Below are 23,715 nucleotides of genomic sequence, written 5' to 3'. Positions count from 1 at the left end.
CGCTAAGTGTCAGTGCAAGATTGTGTTACAAGGACCTTGTCTGCAACAAATATATATATATCTATATAAAAAAAAAAAAAAAAAACAACAACTCCTTTCTTGGAAAGTCTTTCTGTGATCTTCTTCTTTTTTTTTTTTTTTTTTTTTTTTTACTAGTTACCATATTTCAAAATCAAACTATTTAGAAAACCTTTTGCATTAGATACTAAAGTATCAGACCTAGAGCTAGAATCATCAAATTGAAGAAGACTCTCTAGAAACAAAACCTGTCAAAAAGAAATCTTCAAACCATTGTTTTTTCATTATACTTTATCAACTACTATCCAGCTCTTGAACAGACTCTACATACCAACACAAACATGGGCGACATTGAAGATTACGTTAGACTAGAAAAGGTCGGCGAAGGTATGTTTCTTTCTTTCTTCCTTTTTTTTTTTTTTTTTTTTTTTTTTCTCTCTATAAGGTGGTTTGCTTTCTCTTTGTTCAGAATCATTTGGAATCATTTGGAATCAAAAGACTAGAAATGACCCTCCCCCCCTCTTCCCCCTTCTCCTTCATCCATCCCCTTTGTTTACTTTTTCTAACCTGCTCCGGCGGGTTTTCTTTGCAACAGGTACCTATGGCGTTGTTTACAAGGCCCATGATCTTAAAAACGGCAACCGTCTTGTTGCCTTAAAGAAAATCCGTCTCGAAGAAGAAGATGAGGGCGTGCCATCAACTGCGATTCGTGAGATTTCACTGCTCAAGGAGATGCGCAACAAAAATATTGTCGCTCTCTATAATATCGTCCACACAGACTCTCAAAAGCTCTACCTTGTGTTTGAGTTCCTCGATATGGACTTTAAAAAGTACATTGAGAAAATCCGTAATGGTGAGGGCCTCGACGCTAATGTCATCAAGCGATTCATGTCCCAACTCGTCAATGGCATTTGCTACTGCCACTCTCACCGCATTCTCCACAGAGACTTGAAACCCCAAAACCTTCTCATTGATAAGGAAGGAAACCTGAAAATTGCAGACTTTGGTCTTGCCCGCGCCTTTGGTGTCCCCCTGCGGCCATACACCCACGAAGTCGTCACCCTATGGTACCGTGCTCCAGAAATTTTGCTTGGCGGCAAGCAGTACTCGGTGGGCATTGACATGTGGTCAGTGGGCTGCATTTTTGCCGAAATGATTACCCGCAAGCCTCTCTTCCCTGGTGACTCTGAAATTGATGAGATTTTCCGCATTTTCCGTATTCTAGGCACCCCCAATGAGGAGATTTGGCCTGGTGTTACTACCCTCCCTAACTTTAAGACTACCTTTCCTCAATGGAAGCGCCGTGAACTCGAGCGCCATGTTCCAGGTCTTGATGATTATTCGGGCGATCTGCTCCACAGCTTTTTACAGTATGATCCGGCTATGCGAATGAGTGCCAAGCGGGCGCTGCAACACCCATACTTTACAGATTACCAAACTACAAATAGTAGTAGCAGTGGGGCCAGTAGTAGTGGCAGCAACAACAGTGGTAGCAATAGCATACCATCGCAGCAATATGGAGTGTCTTCTGCGGCTGCTGGCGCCGGCGCTGGTGGAAATGGTCAAGCAGCAGCCAGTTTGCCTGCATGAAGAAGAAGAACAAAAAAAAAATGAAGGGACATTTGCTGAAATAAATGCAAAAAAAAAAAAAAAAAAAAAAAACTGGGGAAATAGTGAAGGATAAAAAATGGAAATAAATTAAAGGAAAGATTAATGTAATGGTATAATGGACTTTTAATGAATAAAAATAAAAACAACCCAATTGACTATTTATTGGAAAAAAAGGTAATTATAGCCAGTTGGACTTTTCCTTTTTCATGATGATGTGAAAAATATGTAAAGCTTGATGGTGGTGGTGGTGGTATGTTTTACAACCCATGACAAATTTCACAAAGGAATAATTAGTTTGAAAAATTTTTTAATACAAGAAATTTCAACAAGAATCAAAAGAGTGCATGATCTAGAGGATATAATCAAGAGCAAAAAGAAGGATACTTGTTTCAAAACAAAGTGTATATATATACTTGACGGGGTATGATGATGATGATGATGAAGTAATGATCAGAGTTACAAGAAACAAAAAAAAAAAACATGGGAGGGAATTTTTTTAAAAGGAATTATGATAAGAAAGAAAGAAAAAAAAAAGATAGACTTTTTAAATATACCAATAGACAAAGAGGATTAGAAAGAAGCAACAAACTGGGGGGACGGTTCATGAAACAAACAAACAAACAAACAAACAAAACAAAACAAACGGGTTCGGGAATAAAACTAATAGCCGTGATAATAGTGTTTATTTGAAGAAAAAGTATTAAAATGAAACGAAATGAAATGAAACGAAACGCAATGGAAAGATTAACTAATTGAAATAATAGAAAAAAAAAGAACTTGCTTGTATCAACATGTGTCTTTGTTATTCATCAGTTCGTGTAAGCCTTGCTTATTTGAACCGGGGATCGTCACCATTTATTCTTCAAATCCCCAGATTTTCAAATATATATATATAATTCTTTCTCCATAATATTTTTGCACTTTAGAATTCCAGCACTTTATTTTTTATTTTTTCTTCTTTTTTTAGAAACATTAAAAAAAATTATCTAATTTTATTGGAAAAAATCAGGACTGAAGCCAAGATCTTTAAATATTTGAAAGCTTTCAGACTTTATATAAGTGTAAAAAAAATAAAATAAAATATATATTTTTTTTAAAAGTATTCAAAATTTTACAACAAAATCAAAAGAATATTTTTTTTTTTTTTTTTTTTTTTTTTTTTTTTTTTCTTTCTTTCTTTAATGTTTATAACATTCAAAATCGCAATATTATTGATATATATGCAGGCCATGTTACATCAAAGGGGAAACAAATGTCCTCCTGCCTCGATAACTCTCTCTCTCTTGATTGAATTGCTGTCACAATATGCATTATGCATTGCTAACTAGTTAGTGTACATTATCCACATTCGGAAATTACTTGATGTGAGAAAAAAAAAAGATTGTACAAGAAGAGACTTGAGTGGGTATAAGGGTATTAAAAAAGAAGAAATGTAATTGAGGAAAAAAAAGAAAAAAAAATCAAGAGAGTATTTGGGAAATGAGAAAAAAGGGATCCTTTAGATGTAGAGTTGGGTTTATATAAAGTAAGCTAATAGTGGAAAGACAAAATACGTGAAGAAAAAAAAACAGAGTTTTTTAAATGTGCACAGACACAAATCACAGTCAAAAGTTTGAAGAAAAATTCTAAAAAAAGAACACAATCGTTTGATGGATATGGTTATTATATTTTGTGAGTTTTTTTTTTTTTTTTAAAAAAAGCAAAAGAATAAAACAGGAAGAAAAAATATCAATGGAATTTTTTTTAAAAAAAAAATGACCCCATATCAGACTTGATGCGTAGATTTCTGTCAATCATGTAGGATCAATTGTGTAACATTAAAACGAAAGATGTTTATCTTGTCATCTCCGATCATTATATATATATTAAAAGAAAGATCGACCAAATAGAAAGTGAGATCAAAAAAAAAAAAAAAAAATAAAAAAAAAAAAACAAGATTTAAGGACGGCTTGCGTGGAGAGTGGAGTGGGAAGATTATCAAGACTTTAATTGAATGAGAGTTTTTGTACATATGTTTCAACAACAAGAAATAATAAGTTGAAGATGAAGATGAAGATGAAGAAGATGAAGAAGGAGAAGAAAATAAGATTGGCCAATTGAAGGGTAGTTTACGGAAAATGAAAGGAAAAAGAATCTGAAATTATAAAAAAAAAAAAAAAACAAGAATCAAATAACCTATTTTGGATTGACGTATTTTTTTTTTTTTTTTTTTTTTTTTTTCAAAGAATGGAAAGGAGAAGACATTAAGATGAGTTTTGAAATCAGGGCAAAACTTTTTTCTGTTTTTTTGTACCTGAAATTAACAAAGTAGAAAACGATATCAATCAATGGATACTTTTAGAACGAAGAAAAAAAAATAAAAAAAGCATACGTTTGTTTGTATTAATGAATGATCATTAAAGAGACGATGAAGTTAAGTTGATATTTGAAAGATGATTGATATTTTCAAAATAAAATTTGTTAGAAAAAAAAAAACTTAAGGTAGTCAAACTTTGTCAACTATGCTGTTCCTTACTTTAGGTTGAGATTGAGTTTTTGGGGAGTTTTTTTTTTATGGAATTTACCAAAGGCTTTTTTTTTTTTTTTTTTTTCAGATTAAATTAAATAAATAAAATAAAAAAATAAATATGGAGAAGAAAAGGAAAAAAAAGAAATTATTAATTAATTATAATTTATTTAAAAATCTCTTTTTTTTTTTTTGAGTAAGATGATGATACTTTTTTGTTTTATATAGAATATTTTTAAAAAAAAAGAAAAAAAAACGAATTAATATGAGCATTAAAATTGATAGGACTTAGAACTTGGTACCATGTTTTTTTTTTTTAACATTGTCACTGACGTCATTAGGAAACAATGCATATATTGTGGAGAATAAAACAAAAAAAAAAAAAAACAAAAAGAAAAAACTAGCAAACAGAAAGGACAAAAAGACTTTGAGAAACAAAAAAAAAATTGAATAAAATTTGAGCAAGCAGAGTTGTTTAAAAAAAATTTTTTTTTTTTTGATCAAAAGTCATTAATGTTATTAAAATTTATATATATAAATATATATAAATAAAAAACCGTTGTCTTTATATGCTTTAAACAAGGAGCAAAGGAGTATTTATATATTTATATATTTATATATTTATATATTTATATATATATATGGGTTAGTCTATATGCGGGTCATTCTGAATAGTGTTGATGGTGGAGACTAAAAGGAATGTAGGAGTTGTTCAACCACCGAGCATAAAAAAAAAACACGAGAGAGAAAGAGAGTCTTTTTTTTTTTTTTGAACAACCAAACAAACAAAAACACAAACAAACAAACAAGATCTTGATTTAATTTAAAGTAGATTTAGTATGTTTGATTTGAATCACATGAATAGAAACATACAAACTTAAATGATGATAGGAATGGGGAAATAACAAAAAAAAAAACGAGGAAAAAGTAGTTTAAAGGGTAAAACGGGAGTGAGCCTTTTTTATTTTTTTATTTTTTATTTTTTAACTTGAGATGGTTATATACAAAAGACAGATTTCAATGGGGATTTTTTTTTTATTAAAGAGCCATAGTTTGATCAAGATGAAATCTTTCATTTATTTTGAATTGAATAAATAAATAGATTCAACCCTTTTTTTATTTTTTTTATTTTATTATTATTATTATTATTATTATTATTATTATTATTATCATTTATCTATCTATCTATCTATCTATCTAACTATCTATCTATCTATTGAATAAGCTCTTTTAACATTAAAAATGATCTTTGATTCAGCCCATTTTCTTAACAACCCTCACAATCCATCATTACCTTAAAAAGGATTTTAAAGTTTTAAAGTTCATAAAAGTTTCTTTAAAACATTTTTGTACAAAAAAAAAAAATTCGATCCTTAGCAATAATCATTTTTGCTTATAAAGGTCTAAAGGACAATATACAATTAAGTCTTAAGGGGATTTAAAAATAAAAGAAAAAAAAAACATCTATTGCAATGTGTTGTTAGATGTAGATTTTATTTTATTTTATTTTTTTTCAATCTCATTTAAATCATCATCAAGAAAATAAACAACAATAAAATAAAAAAAAAAGGTTTCCTTCATTATGAATGATGGATTGTCGATCATTTGAACATTTTCCGTGAAAAAGGAGAGAATCAAAAAAAAAAAAAAATAAAGAATAGAGCGCGACAGTTATAATAAACACGTAAAAAACAAAAAATAAAAGGTTCAAATTTATATAAAAAGCTTTTAAAGATCAATCCATTTGGGTTGGTGAAACAGGGCGTGTTCAAGACATTTTCCAAAAATGCAAAAAGTATAACATAAAGAGAGAGAGAAAAAAAAAAAAAAAAAAAAAAAAAAAAAAAAAACTTTCTTTAATTTTTGGCTTTAGGACGTTGGAATTTATTTATTTTATTTCATTTGATTTGCACAATAAATATATAAATCATCAACAGAATAGATTCATCAATCAATTATCCACTACTTTCCATAGAAACTTTTGAATATATATCTAATAGAGGAAAAAAAAAAAGAGTTTGACAAATGGTGAAAATAAACAGAAACAGAAGAGAATTGAATTCAACATTGTTTATATATATATATATATATATATAGAATGAAATAATCAACTAAGAATCAGTCTTAGAGAAAAAAAAAAAGAGTATTTTCCACAAAATGGCCGTTTTATTTTTAGGACCTATATATATATATATCGATATTAATGAACATTTTATTGCAGATGTAGTGCCTTAAATGTATCTGTTTGTACTTTGTAGAGTAAAAAAATTTTTTTTTTTTTGTAAGTTGATTGAAGATTTGTTTAAAAAAAAAAACGCAGTAAAAAATAATAATAATAATAATTATGTCCGTCCAGTCTATAGATGAAATCTATTTTTGTCCACACATATATATATAAACCTGTTTCGCTCATTTTTTTTTTTTTTTAATTTATATAATAAAAATAATTTTTATCCTCACCCCCCCCTTTCTTCATTCCTTTTGTCTTTCAAAAACTTACGTTTTTTTTTTTTTTTTTATAAATACAAGAATTTTAAATTCAAAAACAAAAAAATACAAACCCTCTTTTCATTCTTTGTGCTGCTGACAACCTCTTAACGATGATTGTCCAGCGGCTCGACTGTGTAGGCGCTGCAATCCGCCTAGTCATGAATGAAGATGAAGATGAAGACAAATGGTGCTACAACACAACAACCATCAACAAGACAGCAGCAGATCCTTCAGTATCATCACCTTCTCCAACCATTTCTCTTGCATCTTCATCTCAACTTTCTTCACCCATTCTTTCAGAAAGTTCTTTCCATACATCCTTTGAAGTTTCTACTATCCCTTCACATCAATCACATCCAGACGAATTCCTCGATATTTTCAGTGGAGACAGTGACAGCGACAATGACAGTCACATCCATGCAAGTAGCAGCTACCGTTCCATCAGTCGTAGTAGGACTTTTGACAGTCGCAACTTTGCAGACTTAAAAAACGACAGCAGAACAATCAATAATGATGATGACAATGACAATAACATCGAACAAGAAGAAGATGATGATGATGACGACGATGTGGATTTTTACAGCATTCAGCTTAGCTCCAGCAGTTGGAGCAATAGCAGACGAAGTAGCATGTCCGGATCTGGAATCTTCCCTAGACACTATGGAAGTACCACAGGAAGCACTTGTACTTTGGCAACCGGCATCATCTCTACAACAAACATTTCCACTTCAAGTTCCAATGTTCTCGCCAGTAATAGTACCAGTGCGTTGAACTTCATTTCTACCTCTGTGACCCCATTGCCAGCCGTTGTCGCACGTACAGGATCTCTCCCCCGCCGTATTGGAAACTCGCTGACTTTTGCACGTAGTCTGTTTCGCCCAGCCTCCGCCGTTGTAGTTTCCGAAGAGGACGAAGAGCTTTTTTCTCTTAAATCTACACTTCCACGGTCTAACAGCGACACTTTGACGGTTCCAGAAACCAGCCAGCCAGGCTCAAAATCTCCCGAGTCACACCCACACCCACACCCACACTCCTCAGCATCATCCGCTTCTTCAACTACTCGAAGATCGTCTGTAAGCTCCTCCAATAATACGTCTCCGCTTTCGTCGTCCATATCGACTTTTAGCTCGGTGGACGCGCCGTTGACTGTCACTAAATACCATAATCACGCGGCCACCACTACTACCACCAACACACATGGGGGGGCTGTGTCTTCACTAGCCCTGCAAAAGAAGCCGCAGCGGCAAAAATCTTCGTCATCATTCACGTCTTCTATTTTTACAGGCGTAACATCTTTACAGCAGATCTCCGCGGATGGAACCCCGGACACCGATGCCAGCTCTTTCCACACTGCAAATGGGTCTTTGTCTGATGTTGCAAATGTGCACGAAATTCCAGGCTCATCAGGTGGTGGTGGTGGTGGTGGTAATGGTCTGCGAGCGGGGATTTCAGTGGTGATGGGAACAATGGCGGTGACAGGAGGGGTGGTGGGTCTTGTGCCCACAGCAACACAGCAGCCCCTGGATAAAAACACCGCTATTGCAACAAAAACAAAAACATCACCATCAGAATCTCCACTGGCGCAGGCGCCTACAAAATGCAACAACAACAAACCATCATCATCATCATCATCATCCTCTTCCAACCCTACTCCAAATTCAACCTCTACCAGTTCCACTCGTGTGTACCGAGCACCGCCATCGCCCTCTCCCTCTCCGGAACCTTCGATATTACACTCAAATGAATCTGAATCATCGTCTCCAATATTGGAGTCACTAGGATCTGACCTTTTGAGCGACGACTTTGCCGCTACCTCACTTATTCTTCCACCATCACCACCAATCTCAAAGGGTAAGGCCGATCTATCCAAAACTCCACAGGTCACTGTCACTGCTACATCACCGCCGCAGTCATTTACACTGATAACTGGAAGTACTCAAACAGAGAATGTTTCTTTATCTGAGGACCCTAAACTGCCAGCTGTTTCTGTTTCTGTTGCTGACACACTGGCCGTCGCAGACTCTATTCAAACATCAAATGTCGTCAAGCGTCGACATAATGCCAACACACGTTCCATATCTAGTCTAGGGTCTTTTGAAATCGCCGACTTTGGGGACTATAAAACCAACAAGAAATCCTCCTCTGGATCCGATGGCATCACTTTATCTCCACTAACCGCAACTTCGCCTACTCCTCTTCGCCGAAGACAAGATCGGCCTTCCCACAGACTCTCATTCTCAGGAATCTCGTTACTTTCACCAGCTGAATCCCCTCTCCTGGCTTTTGACCAAACTTCCCAAGCATCTTCTCGTAACTCGGTTCACACTAAGCGTTCCAACATGAATAAGGTTGAACACCGCCTAATGGCTTCCCGTAGCATGTACAACCTTGCTACACCAAATGTCGCAGACATTACCCCAGTCACTGATCTTTCTGGCTATTACGCAACTGCAAATGCACCAGCAACATCCTCTTCAACTTCTTCAACCTCTTCAAATTCTAACAACACAGCTTCTTCTGCCGTCCGTCACATCAGAGCATTTTCCAAGTCATTTTTGCACAAGTACTCAAGCTCTGATTCAAAAGTGCGTGCTCTTGAAGAACATAGCATTCCATACTCCACCATCCCTGAGGGCTCTGTTCCTCCTTCTACACAACCACCTTCTTCAACCATTACAGAAACAAATCATATGGTTGGTCTTGGTCTTGATCTGAGTTCAAAACTAGGTCAGCCACTGCGACAAACATATGCACATTCGCGGGATGTCTCGGCACCACTCCCTGGACGCATGTCTCTGGACGGGTCTCACCACCACAGCCACACTGCTTCTGCCTCTTCTCACATTATATATTCCTCATCAATGTCCATTCTGCCAGTAACCTCTCCTTCAACTTCTCTCGTGGCTTCAGAAATGACACAACAATCTCAGCAACTACAACAACAGCATCTATTGAGTGACACTCGTGAAGATTCTTTTAAAAAGACACTCAAGTCGCCCATCTCTCGTTTATTTAAACGTCGCGCCGCATCCACGCCCGAGTCCAAAACACTTAACAAACAAATAAGCATGTCGGGGCTTCTACAGCAACAGCCGCGCCCGGCTACTTCTTCCTTTTCTTCTTGTGGGAATGACCCCTCGCGGAACGGAAGTTTAATGCGCAAACCTGTACACAAAAACAGTTTGCCCACCATTCCCCTATCCAGTGTGCGTGGCGACATTTCCGTCAATTGGGAACAGGACCCCTTGCTGGAGCAATATTTCGACTCAGAGTCTTTAGCAGACAACGCCAAAGCGCCATTCATCCCACCCAAACGTGGGAACAGGCAGCGAGATATTGACGAGCATCGACGGCGAATCCAACAGGAGGCTGAACGGGAAAAGGAGGAGCGGGAAAAAAACCGCAAAGCTTGGTTCCAACAAAAAACAGAACAGACTACAAGCAACGAGGAGCTGGAGAAAGACAGAGCAGAAAAGCTTCTTTCAGAAAAAAGAAAGCTAGAAGATGATGTCCGTGGATTAAGAAAGGAAATTGAAGGTCTGAAAAGGGCTATCCAAAAGGAAATCCAACAGGAAGAAGAAGCTGAACGCAAGCGCAAGCAAAATGGGTTTAAGCGGTTTGCTGAAACCCTCATCATTCCTGAGCCCTTTGATTCTAGACCTTCCACAGCTTCTTCTGGTTCAGTATATTCTTCTTCTGTCAAATCTCTTTCCAGCAAATCTAATGCAAAAACTACCAATGACCCAGAGCCGCGGCCAGAGTCCTCATCGTTGTCTGTGATTAGACGAGAGGCTCTCGAACGCACTCTAACAGAAAAGTTATCAGTGTTTGAAATTACTCAGAAAAAATCGCACGAGGTGGGTATTCTCTTGAGTAGGGCATACAAAAAACGTCGTGATGTTGGGTCCAGCGGTGCTGAGTTTTGGATTCACAGTGTGAGTGCATGAAACAAAAAAAAAAAAACACAAAGAACTATATATAATCGTACAAACATCATTTATTTGTATTTTAAAGAAGAAAAAAAAAATATAAATTTATTTTTTTGGGGTTTAATCAATTTCATTCAATTTTTTTTAAAAGTCTCAGAAATAACCAGTTCAGATAATTTCAAGACTTTATTTTACTTTGTGAAATTGCTTTTTTTTTCTCACTGTTACATTAATTTACAAACACATTCATAATCAAATGTAGAACAAAACATTTCCCGAATCTACCCAAAATCATCAAGTTTTACAAACTTCTAAAGGGGGCTTTTAGTGATCAATTAGAGGCTTCCCCCCCTATTATTCTAAAATATGTCAATACAAACAACATTTCATGAAAAGAGTTTATCACATTTAACTACATGAATTTCGTTCCTATTACAAACAAAAAAAAAAGAAGAAGAAATCTAATGAAAACCTCGAGATCGCCCTTCTTGCATTAAATTCTATATAAAAGACAGACAACAAAAAAAAAATCACAAAAATTTAGTATTTATTTTTAGTCTTTTGTACCTGCACACATTGGCTTAGCCAAGGATTAAGCTTTAAGAAATAAGCTCAGTTTCAATATTATCAACAAAGAATTGGTTTTAATGAAATGGGTTTAAAAAGAAAAAAAATTAGGTCGTACCCGGGATCGAACCGGGGTTACCGGAATCAAAATCCGATGTGCTCACCACTACACTATACAACCCTTGACATTCAAGTCAAAAAGATCAATAAATAGGCTGTGAACTAAAAAACATAAAAACTCAATAGTTTTGGGCTGAAATTGAAATGTTGAAGGCAAAATTAAAAATTTATTATGAAAATGAAAAGATATATAGTATGGACAAGAAGGATAGCGCAGATGCTGATGTTATATAATTCTATAACCCTTGAATAAAAACAAACAAACAAACAAACAAGGGCTTAAATTGAGTTTTCTTTTTTGTCATATTTATAAAAATCAATTAAATAATTTATTAAAAAATTAATCTTAATCTTAATTTTAATTTTTAAAAATATAAAAAAATGTTGTTTTTATTCTTATTATTCTAAAAAATAACAATAATAATTCATATTTTTTTTTTTTTTTTGACAACTAACCTTAGAGTACAAAATTCATTAAAGATTAAAAAAAAAATCAGATTCATAAAGAAAAAAAAAACTAATAATTATTCCAAAAACTTTCATTTTTTTTTATTTTTTTTAATTTATGTGTTATGATTTTTAATTAAACATTTCATTTTGATTAAATTGCTATCCTTTATATACTCCTCTTGATACTGGCTATATTTATATTTTTTTTTCATTTATATTTTTCTCTCTTTTTCTCTCTTTTTTTTTTTTTTTTTTTTCACAAGATTAGTTTATACCAATAACCAATGAGCTCATTTTCTTCATTATCTCCAGAAATACACTGGTGCATAGCAGAATTTTTAACTCCTGGAGAATGTCAAAATGTTAGTCAACTCTGCACTCGGACCCAAGAAGTATATAGGCGAAATTCTTTCAAACGTCTTTCTGTTTCTATCAACAACTTACCAAATACAAACCTTGATTCGAAAAAACAATATAGAGAAATTCCATTGGAAATATTGCTTAATCCTCAAAATTACGAGTGGTTCCGGCCTTCTTTTGTTAAAGAAGTTATGATTGGACTTTACAATTTTATTGAAAAAAGACACACACAATTCCGAACATTACAAAATAAAGAAGCTGCTATCTACTGTTGTTTAAAAAAAATATCTATTGAGCCATACCGGTTTTCATGTGCGCATATATTGAGGATAATCGATTCAAAACTTTATGATAGGCTTTTGTTTTTAATTTCCCCCAACACTCGATTTTATATCAACTCTTTAGTTGAAATGTCCTTTTACGATACCTCCATCAGCAACTGGGAAGTTCAAAGATTTAGTATACAAAGACTTAAAATCATTGATATTTCTCCCCATTCTAGAATTAACCATCAACTTTTCCAAAACACAAAACATTTGTCTCTTGGAAACATTTTTTCAGCTCCATTTTATAAAATCCTTTTCAATTCTTGGACACAGAAACATTGGAAAAACCTTAAAATAATAGAGATCAAGCACCATTTTTCTTACAATCCTGTTTCTCCCAATCAATGGAACATTGAAAACTCGTTTTTCTCTTTAACCGAGGCCCATTTCCCTCCTGTCGAGTCCCTTTCACTCCACTTGTTTATTCGTCATGTCGATAACGTTTTTAGCCAGTTACCAAACATGCGACGCACAACAGGTTTTACCATCCCCAATGTTACAGAAATGTTTATTTCCAACACTGATCTTGATGAGTTCCAAGATCTAATGAGTTCATTTAACTTCCCAGACTTGCAATATACCCACTTAGGCATGGAAAAGCTGTCTCATACACGGACGGCACAAAATAATTTCTTGAATAATGTTAAGTCTTTAGAAATTAACTTTAGAGCAATCAATCAAGTTTTACAAGGTACTTCTCCTAAGGCTTTTACAAACCTACCAAACGTTATCCGTTTATCTATCAATATGCCTGAAATCCAAGTTCCAGAAAAAAATTCCTATTATGAGTACATGAGAAAACTTTCAGCTTTTTATTATATTAAGCAAGAAAAAATCTTCAATCATGAGTTCCTTGGGGAAGTAGCAAACACAGTTTTTAGCAACAGCGATGAAGCAGGTATCAATAAGTTAATTGAAAGCATAATTAATCCATTCCAAGATTCGTTTATTGATTCGTCAAGCAAATCCTTAAATCAACTTTGTTTCTTGGAATCTTTTTTTTATTTGATTGGAGAAAACTTGACCCATGTTGAGCATATTTTCATAATATGCCATTCTTACCGATTCTTCCCCTCTGTTCATTTTGAACACTCTATAAACCGCTTGAAATTTTTGAAGCAAGTTCTTGTATACATGGAAGATAATCAGATATCGCTGCAGAATAATGGAATTATTTCAAACGCCATTTCGTTTTATCCGTATCAACAGGAGTCCTTTTTCAACGCCGCAATAGACGGGGGTGCTAAAACAAGATATATTTCTTTGATTGATGTTGGTAGTAAGCAAAAATATGTCTTTGACTCAAGCGATTATCTTCTATTGCTGTACCAAAACAATGACATTAGTAAAGCTAGTTTCAATGGTTGGTATTAAAAAAGAAAAAAAAAAAAAGAGCGAATCTTTCTTAAAACAGCAGTCAATCACATAATTGAACAATTTTTTTTGATAAGTCACATGACATCTGATTATCTCCAATCGTGAAGTTTACACGAAATATATCATTAAGGGGCATTGATGTAAGCATTATGGTCATTGATCTGTGCTATCGATAGTGACTTTGGTGGCCAGTAAATTATTTTGGCCCAAGCCAGACCACAGCAAGTTCTGGTTGGTAACAGCGGGATATGCCGAGTATGTGCACTACTCCACACATCTCAACACTACTACACTATTAGGTTCTTGTGTGCGAGACCAAAAGAAATTACAAGATACACATAGTTTTCCTACGGGGAGAAGTCACAAGAAGCAACATAGATGTCTATTCAGCCGGCTTATTTACTATCACTTTGGAGTTAAACTGAGTGGGGAAAATATATTTGTAATGTAACAAATATATAATAAAAAAAAAAAAAGAAATCTGTCATTTTTCTTTCTTACACTTTACCCTTTACCCTTTATCTTATATATATACCTATTTAAAACGTTGTATAAATTTAATAGTAATTCAGCAATATTTCTTCTTTTTTTACTTGTAAGGGGGTTAATTTAAAAGATGGTTTTATCATTTATCGACCTTCCGAATGACATTCATTTTTCAATTGGAGAGTACTTAACACAAAAAGAACAACTTGATATCAGTCAAACATGCCAAACGGTTCAACCTGTTTATCGGCGCCTTTCGCAAAAACATGCACAAACCTATTTTGATTCAAATCATTATCCAACCAATGTCAGAATTTCAATGAATGTTTTAACCAACCCTGAAAAATATAGTTGGTTTATACCTACCTATGTCCGGCAGTTATCTCTTCAAGCACGTGATTTTTGGGAGGGCCAAAGGAATCAACCTTTACTTGATATCACAAAATACCCCTGTTTAAATCGGATAACAATTGTTAGAGGTCACTTTGATATAACGATTGATGATATTCCTGTAATAATCCATTCAAATTTATACAAGTCGTTTTTTACCTTGCCTAATGTAAAACTTAAAATTAACCTGAAGACACGATTTAACAATCTTTTAGACTTGGAACGTTTGTGTGGTGATGAAGTTAAAAACTTTCTATTTCAATATGTTCGCACAAATCCCATTGGGCTTCTTGCAGTTAAAAAACACGACATTTTTAATAGTATAAAGACATTATCTTTAATATCAAGGCTTTACGAGCCTCCGTTTAATTTTAAAACAGTTTTCAATAAGGATACCTTAAAACAATGGTCGAATCTTAAATCAATCAATGTGGAAGGGATTCTTTGGTTTCGTGACACTCAGATGAATACTTTTTATGTCGAAAAGTCGTTTCTTTCGATTTCAGAGGCTGTTTTCCCCAAGAATGTGAAAATTACAGTTAGCTTACGAGTAGAGAATATCAGGAACCGAAACAATAATTCAGACAATGGACTTTCAGCTGCAAACTTTATACGGAAAGTGTACAACATTCATAAAATTGAATTTGCTGTTGTATCATGGAGTTTGTTTTGTGATTTATTTTCAGTTTTTAATTTCCCGGATTTGACAAACTATAATTTGTCTATCACAAATACACTTGAAAGCAAATTATTTTCGTCAGAAGAAACATTAAAATCTGTAACATATTTGAATCTTTTGTTTAAAAATAATACAAACCATTATTTTATGACTCAATTCAGAACGTTTTTTTCATCTTTTAAATACTTGAGCAATTTAAAGCGCATGCAAATTTTACTACCAGAATCTTTTAATGACACCATCGAGATTTGTCGCCCCTTTACGGTTGAAACATGTCGTACTTATCTTAGTTCTCCAGAATCAATTGATAATCCAAGTGTGCTACTTGAGTTAGCTAAGGAGGTTATTTCCCGAAACCGGCTCAAGCCAAGATATGGTTCATATGCTGTTAATAAGAGGGACCATTTTAACATGTTTGAGAACGACGTTTTGTTTCTAAAGTTTTACCGTACAATGAATATGATTTACTCTTCTTGGGACAGTATATCGTGCGACACCTTGGTGATTAAAGAGCTTATAGGGTCTATAATTGATCCAAATAAAACGATAGAAAACCTGTCAACAGAAGATATGATTGAGAACTTTATTGAGTACTGTTTTAGCGAAGCCTTGTTTTTCAACATTAAAAAAGAGCTCACAAAATTGGAATATTTGAAGGTGAAAGTTTCTATGAGTGGTATATTTTCTTTTCAGTTGTTCCGTATGTTGTGTGAGGAATCCTCTTTGAAGCAAGTTTTCTTGAATCTTACAGAACGTGAAAATCCCTTAACCGATTTTTTTATGCAACTTCCTCACTGTCTTAAGCTTAGGGATACTAGTGATTATTTTCTATTTGACCTAGCATTACGACGACAATTTCATAGATTGCCTCCTTATGAATCAAATAGATATGCTCGGGATGTATATATGTACTATTCAACGGATGGTTTTTCCGATTTCGAGTTTAATGGTTGGATTTAATGAATGTTGTTGTATATTAGTTTATATTTATTTTTATATTTATATTTAAATCAAACGATAGAGTTGATGATTGTTTATATTTCAACCCAAAATTGTATGATTATTTGTATAGCCGTGCATTGTCGTATAGCTCGTGTTAAGAATGCTTAGCAGCCGTGTATACACAGCCGTGTTGATCGTATATATCGTATTGGGTTCACGAACCAAGTTTTTTTATAGTACCAGCCGTGCATTGTTTTGGGCCTTTTTTAGGTACACCCCCCCCTTTTTTTGTGTGTAAATGTGAAAGACGAAGGCCTCCTTTGTGGGTAATTTTTTTTTTTTTATTTTACCTTTTTTGGAAATGGTGGAACGGCTTTAGTTGAGATTTGCTGGCCACAGCGTCACATCAAATTTCAAATCAAGCCATTAGCCCAACAACAATAACAAAATTCACCTACACGCCACTTTTCAATTTTATAATAATAAAAATAATAATAAAAATAATAATAAAAATAATAATAAAAATAATAATAAAAATAATAATAATAATAAGGGGGAGGAATATGATGATTCGATTTTTTTTTTTTTTTTTTGACTAATTGAATAATTGATTGATTGAAAAAAAAAAAAAAAAAAATATTTATATAAATATCTGAGAAAATCTTCATTTTAGATCTTGAAAAAAAAAAAAAAAATTGTTTTTAAAAAAATTATTCTATTTTTATTTTTATTTTTTAATTTTGGGCTATTAAATTTTTCATCTTTTAAAAAATATAACTTTATTTTTATTTTATTTTATTTTAATTTTTTTTTTAATAATAATTGTTGTTGTTTTGGTTGGTGTATTTTTATTTTTATTTTTTATTTTTACTTCACATAATATAAATTCCTCTACATCTGTCCCAAACTTTTTCTTTTTTTTTTTTTTTTTTTTTTTTTAAATTTAGTTATTGACTATATCTATATATCTTTTTTTTTTTTTTTGTCTTATCAGAAATCTCATATACCCCAAATCCATCTAAATCAAACCATTAAACCATCATGGGCTTACTTCGCTCTATAGATTTCTCAGTCATCACAGATGCTCTGGCACCAACTTTTGCCTTTCTGGTGGCCCTGCCACTGATAGCCCTCATCCCTCTCATTTTCTTTACTTTCCTGACACTCGCGGTCGTCATCAATGTCCTTTCACAGGTCCTTTTCCGCAACCCCCATAGAGCCCCCGTTGTCTTCCATTTCTTCCCATGGATCGGCTCTGCTGTTGTCTACGGCATGCAACCTTACGACTTCTTTGAAGCCAACCGCAAAAAGTATGGCGATGTTTTCGCATTTGTCATGTGTGGCCGTGTCATGACTGTTTACCTTGGACCTAAGGGCCATGAATTTGTCTTCAACTCTAAGCTTCAAGATGTTTCTGCTGAAGAAGCATACTCCCACTTGACTACCCCAGTCTTTGGAAAGGGCGTTGTCTATGACTGTCCTAACCATAGACTCATGGAACAAAAGAAATTTGCCAAATCTGCTCTCACAAAGGAAGCTTTCCGCTCTTATGTCCCCATCATTGTTGAAGAGGTTCAAAATTATCTCAAAACTTCACCTTATTACTACGATAATGATCCTAAAAAGGAAACCGGTGTTGCCGATGTTCTTAAAGGCCAATCTCAAATCACCATCTTTACTGCTTCTCGCACTCTTTTGGGCCAAGAAGTCCGAAACAAGCTGAATACTGACTTTGCTGATCTCTATGCTGACCTTGACAAGGGGTTCACTCCTATCAATTTTGTTTTCCCCAATCTGCCCCTTCCTCACTACAAGCGTCGTGATAATGCCCAACGAATCATTTCTAGAACTTATATGGATGTCATTGAAAAGCGTCGCAAAGAAGACCATGTTGATTCTTCCGAGGATCTTGTCGGAGCTCTCATGGCTAATGCCGTTTACAGAGATGGCGTTCGCATGACTGACCAGGAAATTGCAAACTTGCTTATTGGTATTTTGATGGGCGGCCAGCACACTTCGGCTGCCACATCTTCTTGGTACCTTTTGCACCTTGGCCAACGCCCTGATCTTGTTGAAGAACTTTACCAGGAACAGGTCCGTGTTTGTGGTATTGATCCCATCACCAAAGAACTTAACCCACTTACTTATGATCATCTTCAAGAAATGCCTCTTCTTAACAATACCATCAAGGAAACCCTTCGTCTGCACTCCCCCCTGCATTCTATTTTCCGCAAGGTCATGAACCCTCTCCCTGTCCCTGAAACAAAGTATGTTGTCCCCCGTGGCCATTACGTCCTCGTTGCTCCTGGTTATACCATGATGAATGAAAAGTACTTTAAACACTCAGATCACTTTGAGCCCAAGAGATGGGAAGACTCAACCATTGAAAAGGAAGCTGCTGCTGCTGCTGCAACTGCTGACAGTGTCGACTACGGGTTTGGAGCTGTTTCCAAAGGTGTATCATCCCCATACCTCCCCTTTGGTGGTGGCCGCCACCGTTGCATTGGCGAGCAATTCGCATATGTCCAGCTCGGAACCATTTTGGCTTGCTTCGTTCGTGAGTTTAAGTGGGCTCTTATTGACAAGCTCCCCGAGGTTGACTATGAGAGTATGATTACCGTCCCCAAGGGTCCCTCAGATAAAATAAAGTGGATCAAGCGTAATTACTAAGTATATATATATCCAGGGAAAAAAAAAAAAAAAAAAATTATATAGCTACAGGCCCTATTTAAGCAATACCATAGACTCTTCTTGCAATAAAAAATGAAATGCAACCAAACAAAAATAAAGTGCCAGTGATTGACCAGAACCACGTCAAACTCTCAACATTTTGACCAGGCACAATAACGTTCATACCCCAAAGACCAGTCACAATATTCATTGGAAGCACAATGGTACCAAGAACTGTAATCTTTGAAAGAACATCGTTCATATCATTGTTGACCCGAGTCATATCAATGTTAATCTGTGCAAGATAATTGGAATGCGAACGTGCAAGCAGTTTTTCATAATGGTTAAGTGACTGCACCATGGTCACAATATGATCTTGAATATCGCCCAAATACAATCCAATCTCGTACCGTGGCGCTACTTCCCACTGTTCATTACACCGCTTGCTAAAGCCCTTGATAACATCGGCTTTAGATCCAAGAAGTCTTAAAACTGACATGATACGCTTACGACACTCACCAATGCGTCTCAACATGTCTCCCTTCTCTTTCCACCGACCTGAAGCAGTCGAAGACCAACTGCTTGATGACATGAACGAGGACCCTGATGATGAAGTCCCAGCCCGGCTCGACTTGCGAGAAACACGAGAAGATTTGCGCGACTTGCGTGAACGGTAAGATTGAGCACCAGTTGACTGTGAGGAACTCACAGAGTCTGCATAATATGACTTGTTGCGCCCAAGAAGTGCACGCCGCGAACCAGCGTCATCATCATAATCATCATCCTCGTCATCAACCATAATATGTTGTTGCGGTGGATGGCTCCGTAGAGCTCCAGGGATGCTTTCGTATGCCTCCTCGTGGGGGGCCTTTGTTGAAGGATTTCCAGTACTAGTACTAGCACTGGCACCAATGCCGTGACGGGAAACTCCTTGAAGGTATCCTGGAACTGACCCCGGCGTTTGACCAGTGTAGTCATTAACTGGGTCTTCAGGATCGTAAGCAGATCGGTGAAACACAAATTCCCGGGAACCTTCCTGCGTACCTAAAATACCACCATTGGGACCTTCTACTGTAGAACCACGATAATTCCGCTCATTAAGCTTTGCACGCAAGATTCTTTGGAATGAAGACTGTGAATCCTTGTCTCTGGAATGATGGTGGCTTGATGGTGCCTGTGACCTGGAGCTGGGTTCGCCGTGAAGCCTATGGCTAGGTTCTTCACCTCCACTAAAATGGCCTTCCAAGTCACCACCCTCTTCATCTGACAAAATACTAGCGCGCTCTTCAGCAATCATCTCAGCTGTAAAACGTTCAACTGCACGTTTACGCCGCTGCTTTTCGCTCCGACGTGCCGCCCGCTCAGCCTCAGAATCAGAAGTGTCCTGATAGTTACTTTTTTCCGAGCAGCTGCTATCATAGCCACGGCCATGTCCATCATCGCTATCGCTTCCACTACTACTATCATCACTCCATTCTGTATGCATTGACAAAATCTCATCTTCAATGTGATTGACTTCATCTTCAATAGCCTCAATCATTGGTGCAAACCCATCAGTAATGTCATCGATAAGTGCATAGGAAATCCAATCGGATGACAGCGTAATATAGTCACGCAACAAACGGATACGACGGCGCACATTCATAGGGTGAGGGGTAGGTGCAAAGTGGAATGTCAAAACACCCTCATGGAAAACAATAATGTACATATTGAGAGGTGTAAGTTCCGATTCTTTGCTGCGCGACTTGTGGCGACTGGCACCATGATGTTTAAGATGCTTTTGCTGGCGATGATGGTGTGTGCGATGACGTCGAGATCCATTAATCATATCTTTATTGGTGGCTAAAGAAGAAACTGACCGCTTGCGACCAACAGTGGGACCACTATTGTCAATACCAGCCATACCTGTGGTAGAGCGCTCTTCAGAGCTGCGCGAAGCTTTGGTGCGCTTGCTACGTTCATCATTGATGTCAAAAGAACGGAAACACACAAGGTAATAATTGCGGAAAAGTTCAACTTTTTCGCGTGGTTCATTAAGAAAAATATCTTCAGTAGTCAGTGGGTGTATACCAAACGCCTTGGAAAGCACCTTCATTTCATCTTCTGTGGGGTTCATCACATCGAGCCAAAAGGGTGACGGATCGAATTGTTGTTGGATGAGTTGCTGCTGAGCTTGCTGTACATTATTATGAGACATGGAGTTTGCCATTGCTGCAGCGGCAGCAGCGGCTGCAACAGAAACAGTAGAGCTCACCTGGTGATGAAAGGAGGGATCAACATTTGCAGGAACGTTTTGCGGGATTCTAGGAGAAGGAACGCCGTCAGTTCCAGGACTCATACTTGAAGTTCCGCCAAGAGAAGCAGAATAATAGTGACCAGGAGTCGTTGTAGTTGCCAAAAATGAAGAATTCAAAGGCGATGGTTGAATTGGATGGGTAGCCAGGCCTGCAGGAACCGATGGGGAAGAAACGCGTGAATGGTTACGTTCCATTGCTGCGACATGTCTTGTTGCTGCGTTGGCAGCAGCAGATATCGCAGCATCAACAGCAGCAGGTCCAACTGTACCAACCGGAGTCGAAGCTCCAGCAGCATAAGTTGAAGAATGCTGCGGAGTCATGTGGGCTGCGTCTGGTGTTTGAGGACCTCCAGAAGGAGCTGCCGAGTTTGCATTAGTAGGAACTGGAGAGGGGCTTGAGGAGGTCAAATTAAAAAGATCATCAAACGTTTGGCCATCTTGCAAAAGTCCAGAGATACTAGGAGAATGAATGGTTGCATCCATGTCCTCACGGAAGTATGTGAAACGAAGAGGTGGGCCTTTGTGGTTGTGATGTGGATTGTCAGTAAAATATGGGTCCATGTATTTATTTTTGCCTCGGCGAACTTTATTGGTACCAGCATTTACATCCGAGCGACGGCGGATTCCAGAACTATTAAGCCCCCCAGTGTCTCCTGGCATGGACGAAAAAGTTGCTCCACTATTAAGACTAGCATTGTTGTTTGCATTGGCCCAAGGAACCACACGATAAGGTCTGAATCGAGCTGAAGAAATGTTATCAGTTGGGGCGCCTGAGGTGCTGGCACGCAAAGCAGTGGCATAAGCAGGGTGATTTGTTATCACGGATGGTTCTAAGGGCATCGAGGCTTGCAGAAGCTCAAGTTCTCGGCGTTCATTATTGGCGAAATCCTCCAAATATGACACATCGAAAACCGGACGACCATCAGTCGACGATATTCCACCATTTTGAGCATCGATAGGCAAACAAACATCTTGAAGAGATGAAACCTGAGAGGTACGGCGAGAGATGGGTTCTGATCCAAGGAGATGTTCGTCGTTTACCGAAGAGGTAAAGGATTTGCGACGAAGAATATGAGCCAATGGGTCGTCATTAAAACTACTAGAAACAACAGGCGCTATACTTGGTCCAGCATCACCATCAGCCCTGGACGTAGCAGATAGATCCTCAGTGTTTGGACTGATAGATCGATATGTATTAAACTGCGCGTCTGTCAAAAGTGGGCTGGTGGGACCGGAATAAGGTAGGTCGCTAATGCTGTTTTGCTTGCCTTTGTTGTTATTACGCATAGACAAGAAACTCTCAAAGCCGGCAGAAGAAGGTGGAGAAGAAGTTGAATGATGAACGGCAGGAGAGGTAAACGACTGTCTGCGACGAGATGCACTGGGTCTATTTGCTGTCACTGGATCAGGGGAAGAAATAGAAGTTCGACGAGTCATAAATGGGTGGTTTGGCTTGGTGATGGATTGTTGGGAAGTGGAAGAGTTAAGGGGAAAAGAAGAAATGGCGCCAGCAGAGGAAGTCGACTGGGTAACAGCCGCAGGCGGGGCTGATGTTCCATATTGCATGCCCGATGAAGAATTATTAGTCACTGACGGGAAAGTGGAGACCCGGCCAACCGTCGGGTGGCCTTCGGAGTCATGAATAGCAGATGTATCACTAACTGCACTACCTTTCGGGTCACCAACAGTGCCGATGCTGCCGGAATTAAAGACTGACTTTCCACGCGGCCGGGTACGGGTGGTAGAAGATCCGTTGGAACCCAACAATCTGGCATTGGAACTGGGAAACGTCTCAGTGGAACGGATTCCAGGTCGAGGACGAGCAGTAAAAGTGCTTGCACGTTGGTGTTTACGGTGATCCATTAGGTCCGTTGTTTCGACAGATGAGATAGATGGCGCGCGATGAGTGCGCTGGTTCAAGCCTTCGGGGAAATCCGAATCTGGCTGGATATTATTTCCAGGGCCTGATGTTGAACCAGAGCCAGAGGGTGCAGCAAGCTCAGGATCTGTACCAGCAGAAGAGACATTTGTATTTGGAAGTGAGCTTCTTGGATTAACTCGAATCTTGTTATTAAGGCCGAGGTCATCTTCCTCATCGTCGGCAGCTGCAGAAGAAGATGAGTTGCGAGTTGCAGTACGGAAGAGGTTTGGATCCATAGATAAATGCTTAATAAATGAATATACCTCTCACCAAGTTATCTGAATATCGAATTGTTTTTTTTTTATTGTATTAAAAAATGAGACTGTGATAATGATGGTTAGAAAAAAAGAGGAGAAAGAAAAGAAAGTCGGGCGAAATGAAAAGTTTATTGTTTGTTAAGCAATCAAAGTACGCAGCTGATTCTAGAATTAAAACTTAAATACAATAATATAGGACTTAACATATAAGACATATACTATAGTACATATTTTTATAATTTTTTTTTTTTGTAGCTTAATCTCATGAGATAATTTGCAAACCCCATTGAGTAAAGTAAGTATCCCGAAGATTTAATTTC

The 23,715-nt window shown here is 36.7% G+C and overlaps 6 protein-coding genes across 6 annotated transcripts; 5 read left to right on the top strand and 1 right to left on the bottom strand.

Annotated features, from left to right (window-relative positions):
* Nucleotides 1-359: 359 nt before the first annotated feature.
* On the top strand, nucleotides 360-1,608 carry SAPINGB_P001851 (uncharacterized protein; the record flags this gene model as incomplete). The annotated part of the gene is made up of 2 exons (XM_031996571.1): nucleotides 360-405; nucleotides 614-1,608. The coding sequence occupies 2 exons, from the start codon at nucleotides 360-362 to the stop codon at nucleotides 1,606-1,608; spliced, it is 1,041 nt and encodes a 346-aa protein (XP_031852462.1).
* A 5,127-nt stretch (nucleotides 1,609-6,735) lies between these two features.
* SAPINGB_P001850 (uncharacterized protein) lies at nucleotides 6,736-10,572 on the top strand (the record flags this gene model as incomplete). The annotated part of the gene is made up of 1 exon (XM_031996570.1): nucleotides 6,736-10,572. One exon carries the CDS (start codon nucleotides 6,736-6,738, stop codon nucleotides 10,570-10,572), a length of 3,837 nt encoding a protein of 1,278 aa, XP_031852461.1.
* A 1,889-nt stretch (nucleotides 10,573-12,461) lies between these two features.
* Nucleotides 12,462-13,751, top strand: SAPINGB_P001849 (uncharacterized protein; the record flags this gene model as incomplete). The annotated part of the gene is made up of 1 exon (XM_031996569.1): nucleotides 12,462-13,751. One exon carries the CDS (start codon nucleotides 12,462-12,464, stop codon nucleotides 13,749-13,751), a length of 1,290 nt encoding a protein of 429 aa, XP_031852460.1.
* Nucleotides 13,752-15,513: 1,762 nt separating this feature from the next.
* On the top strand, nucleotides 15,514-16,269 carry SAPINGB_P001848 (uncharacterized protein; the record flags this gene model as incomplete). Its single annotated transcript, XM_031996568.1, has 1 exon — nucleotides 15,514-16,269. The coding sequence occupies one exon, from the start codon at nucleotides 15,514-15,516 to the stop codon at nucleotides 16,267-16,269; it is 756 nt and encodes a 251-aa protein (XP_031852459.1).
* Nucleotides 16,270-17,292: 1,023 nt separating this feature from the next.
* On the top strand, nucleotides 17,293-18,921 carry SAPINGB_P001847 (uncharacterized protein; the record flags this gene model as incomplete). Its single annotated transcript, XM_031996567.1, has 1 exon — nucleotides 17,293-18,921. One exon carries the CDS (start codon nucleotides 17,293-17,295, stop codon nucleotides 18,919-18,921), a length of 1,629 nt encoding a protein of 542 aa, XP_031852458.1.
* Nucleotides 18,922-18,979: 58 nt separating this feature from the next.
* SAPINGB_P001846 (uncharacterized protein) lies at nucleotides 18,980-23,374 on the bottom strand (the record flags this gene model as incomplete). Its single annotated transcript, XM_031996566.1, has 1 exon — nucleotides 18,980-23,374. The coding sequence occupies one exon, from the start codon at nucleotides 23,372-23,374 to the stop codon at nucleotides 18,980-18,982; it is 4,395 nt and encodes a 1,464-aa protein (XP_031852457.1).
* Between the last annotated feature and the right edge of the window lie 341 nt (nucleotides 23,375-23,715).

Source organism: Magnusiomyces paraingens (genome assembly GCF_902498895.1).
Source record: "Magnusiomyces paraingens strain CBS 517.90 genome assembly, contig: contig2, whole genome shotgun sequence".
NCBI classification, from domain to species: Eukaryota; Fungi; Ascomycota; class Dipodascomycetes; order Dipodascales; family Dipodascaceae; genus Magnusiomyces; species Magnusiomyces paraingens.
The sequence above is the reverse complement of the archived record's forward strand: the minus strand, read 5'-3'. Positions and strand labels throughout refer to the sequence as shown.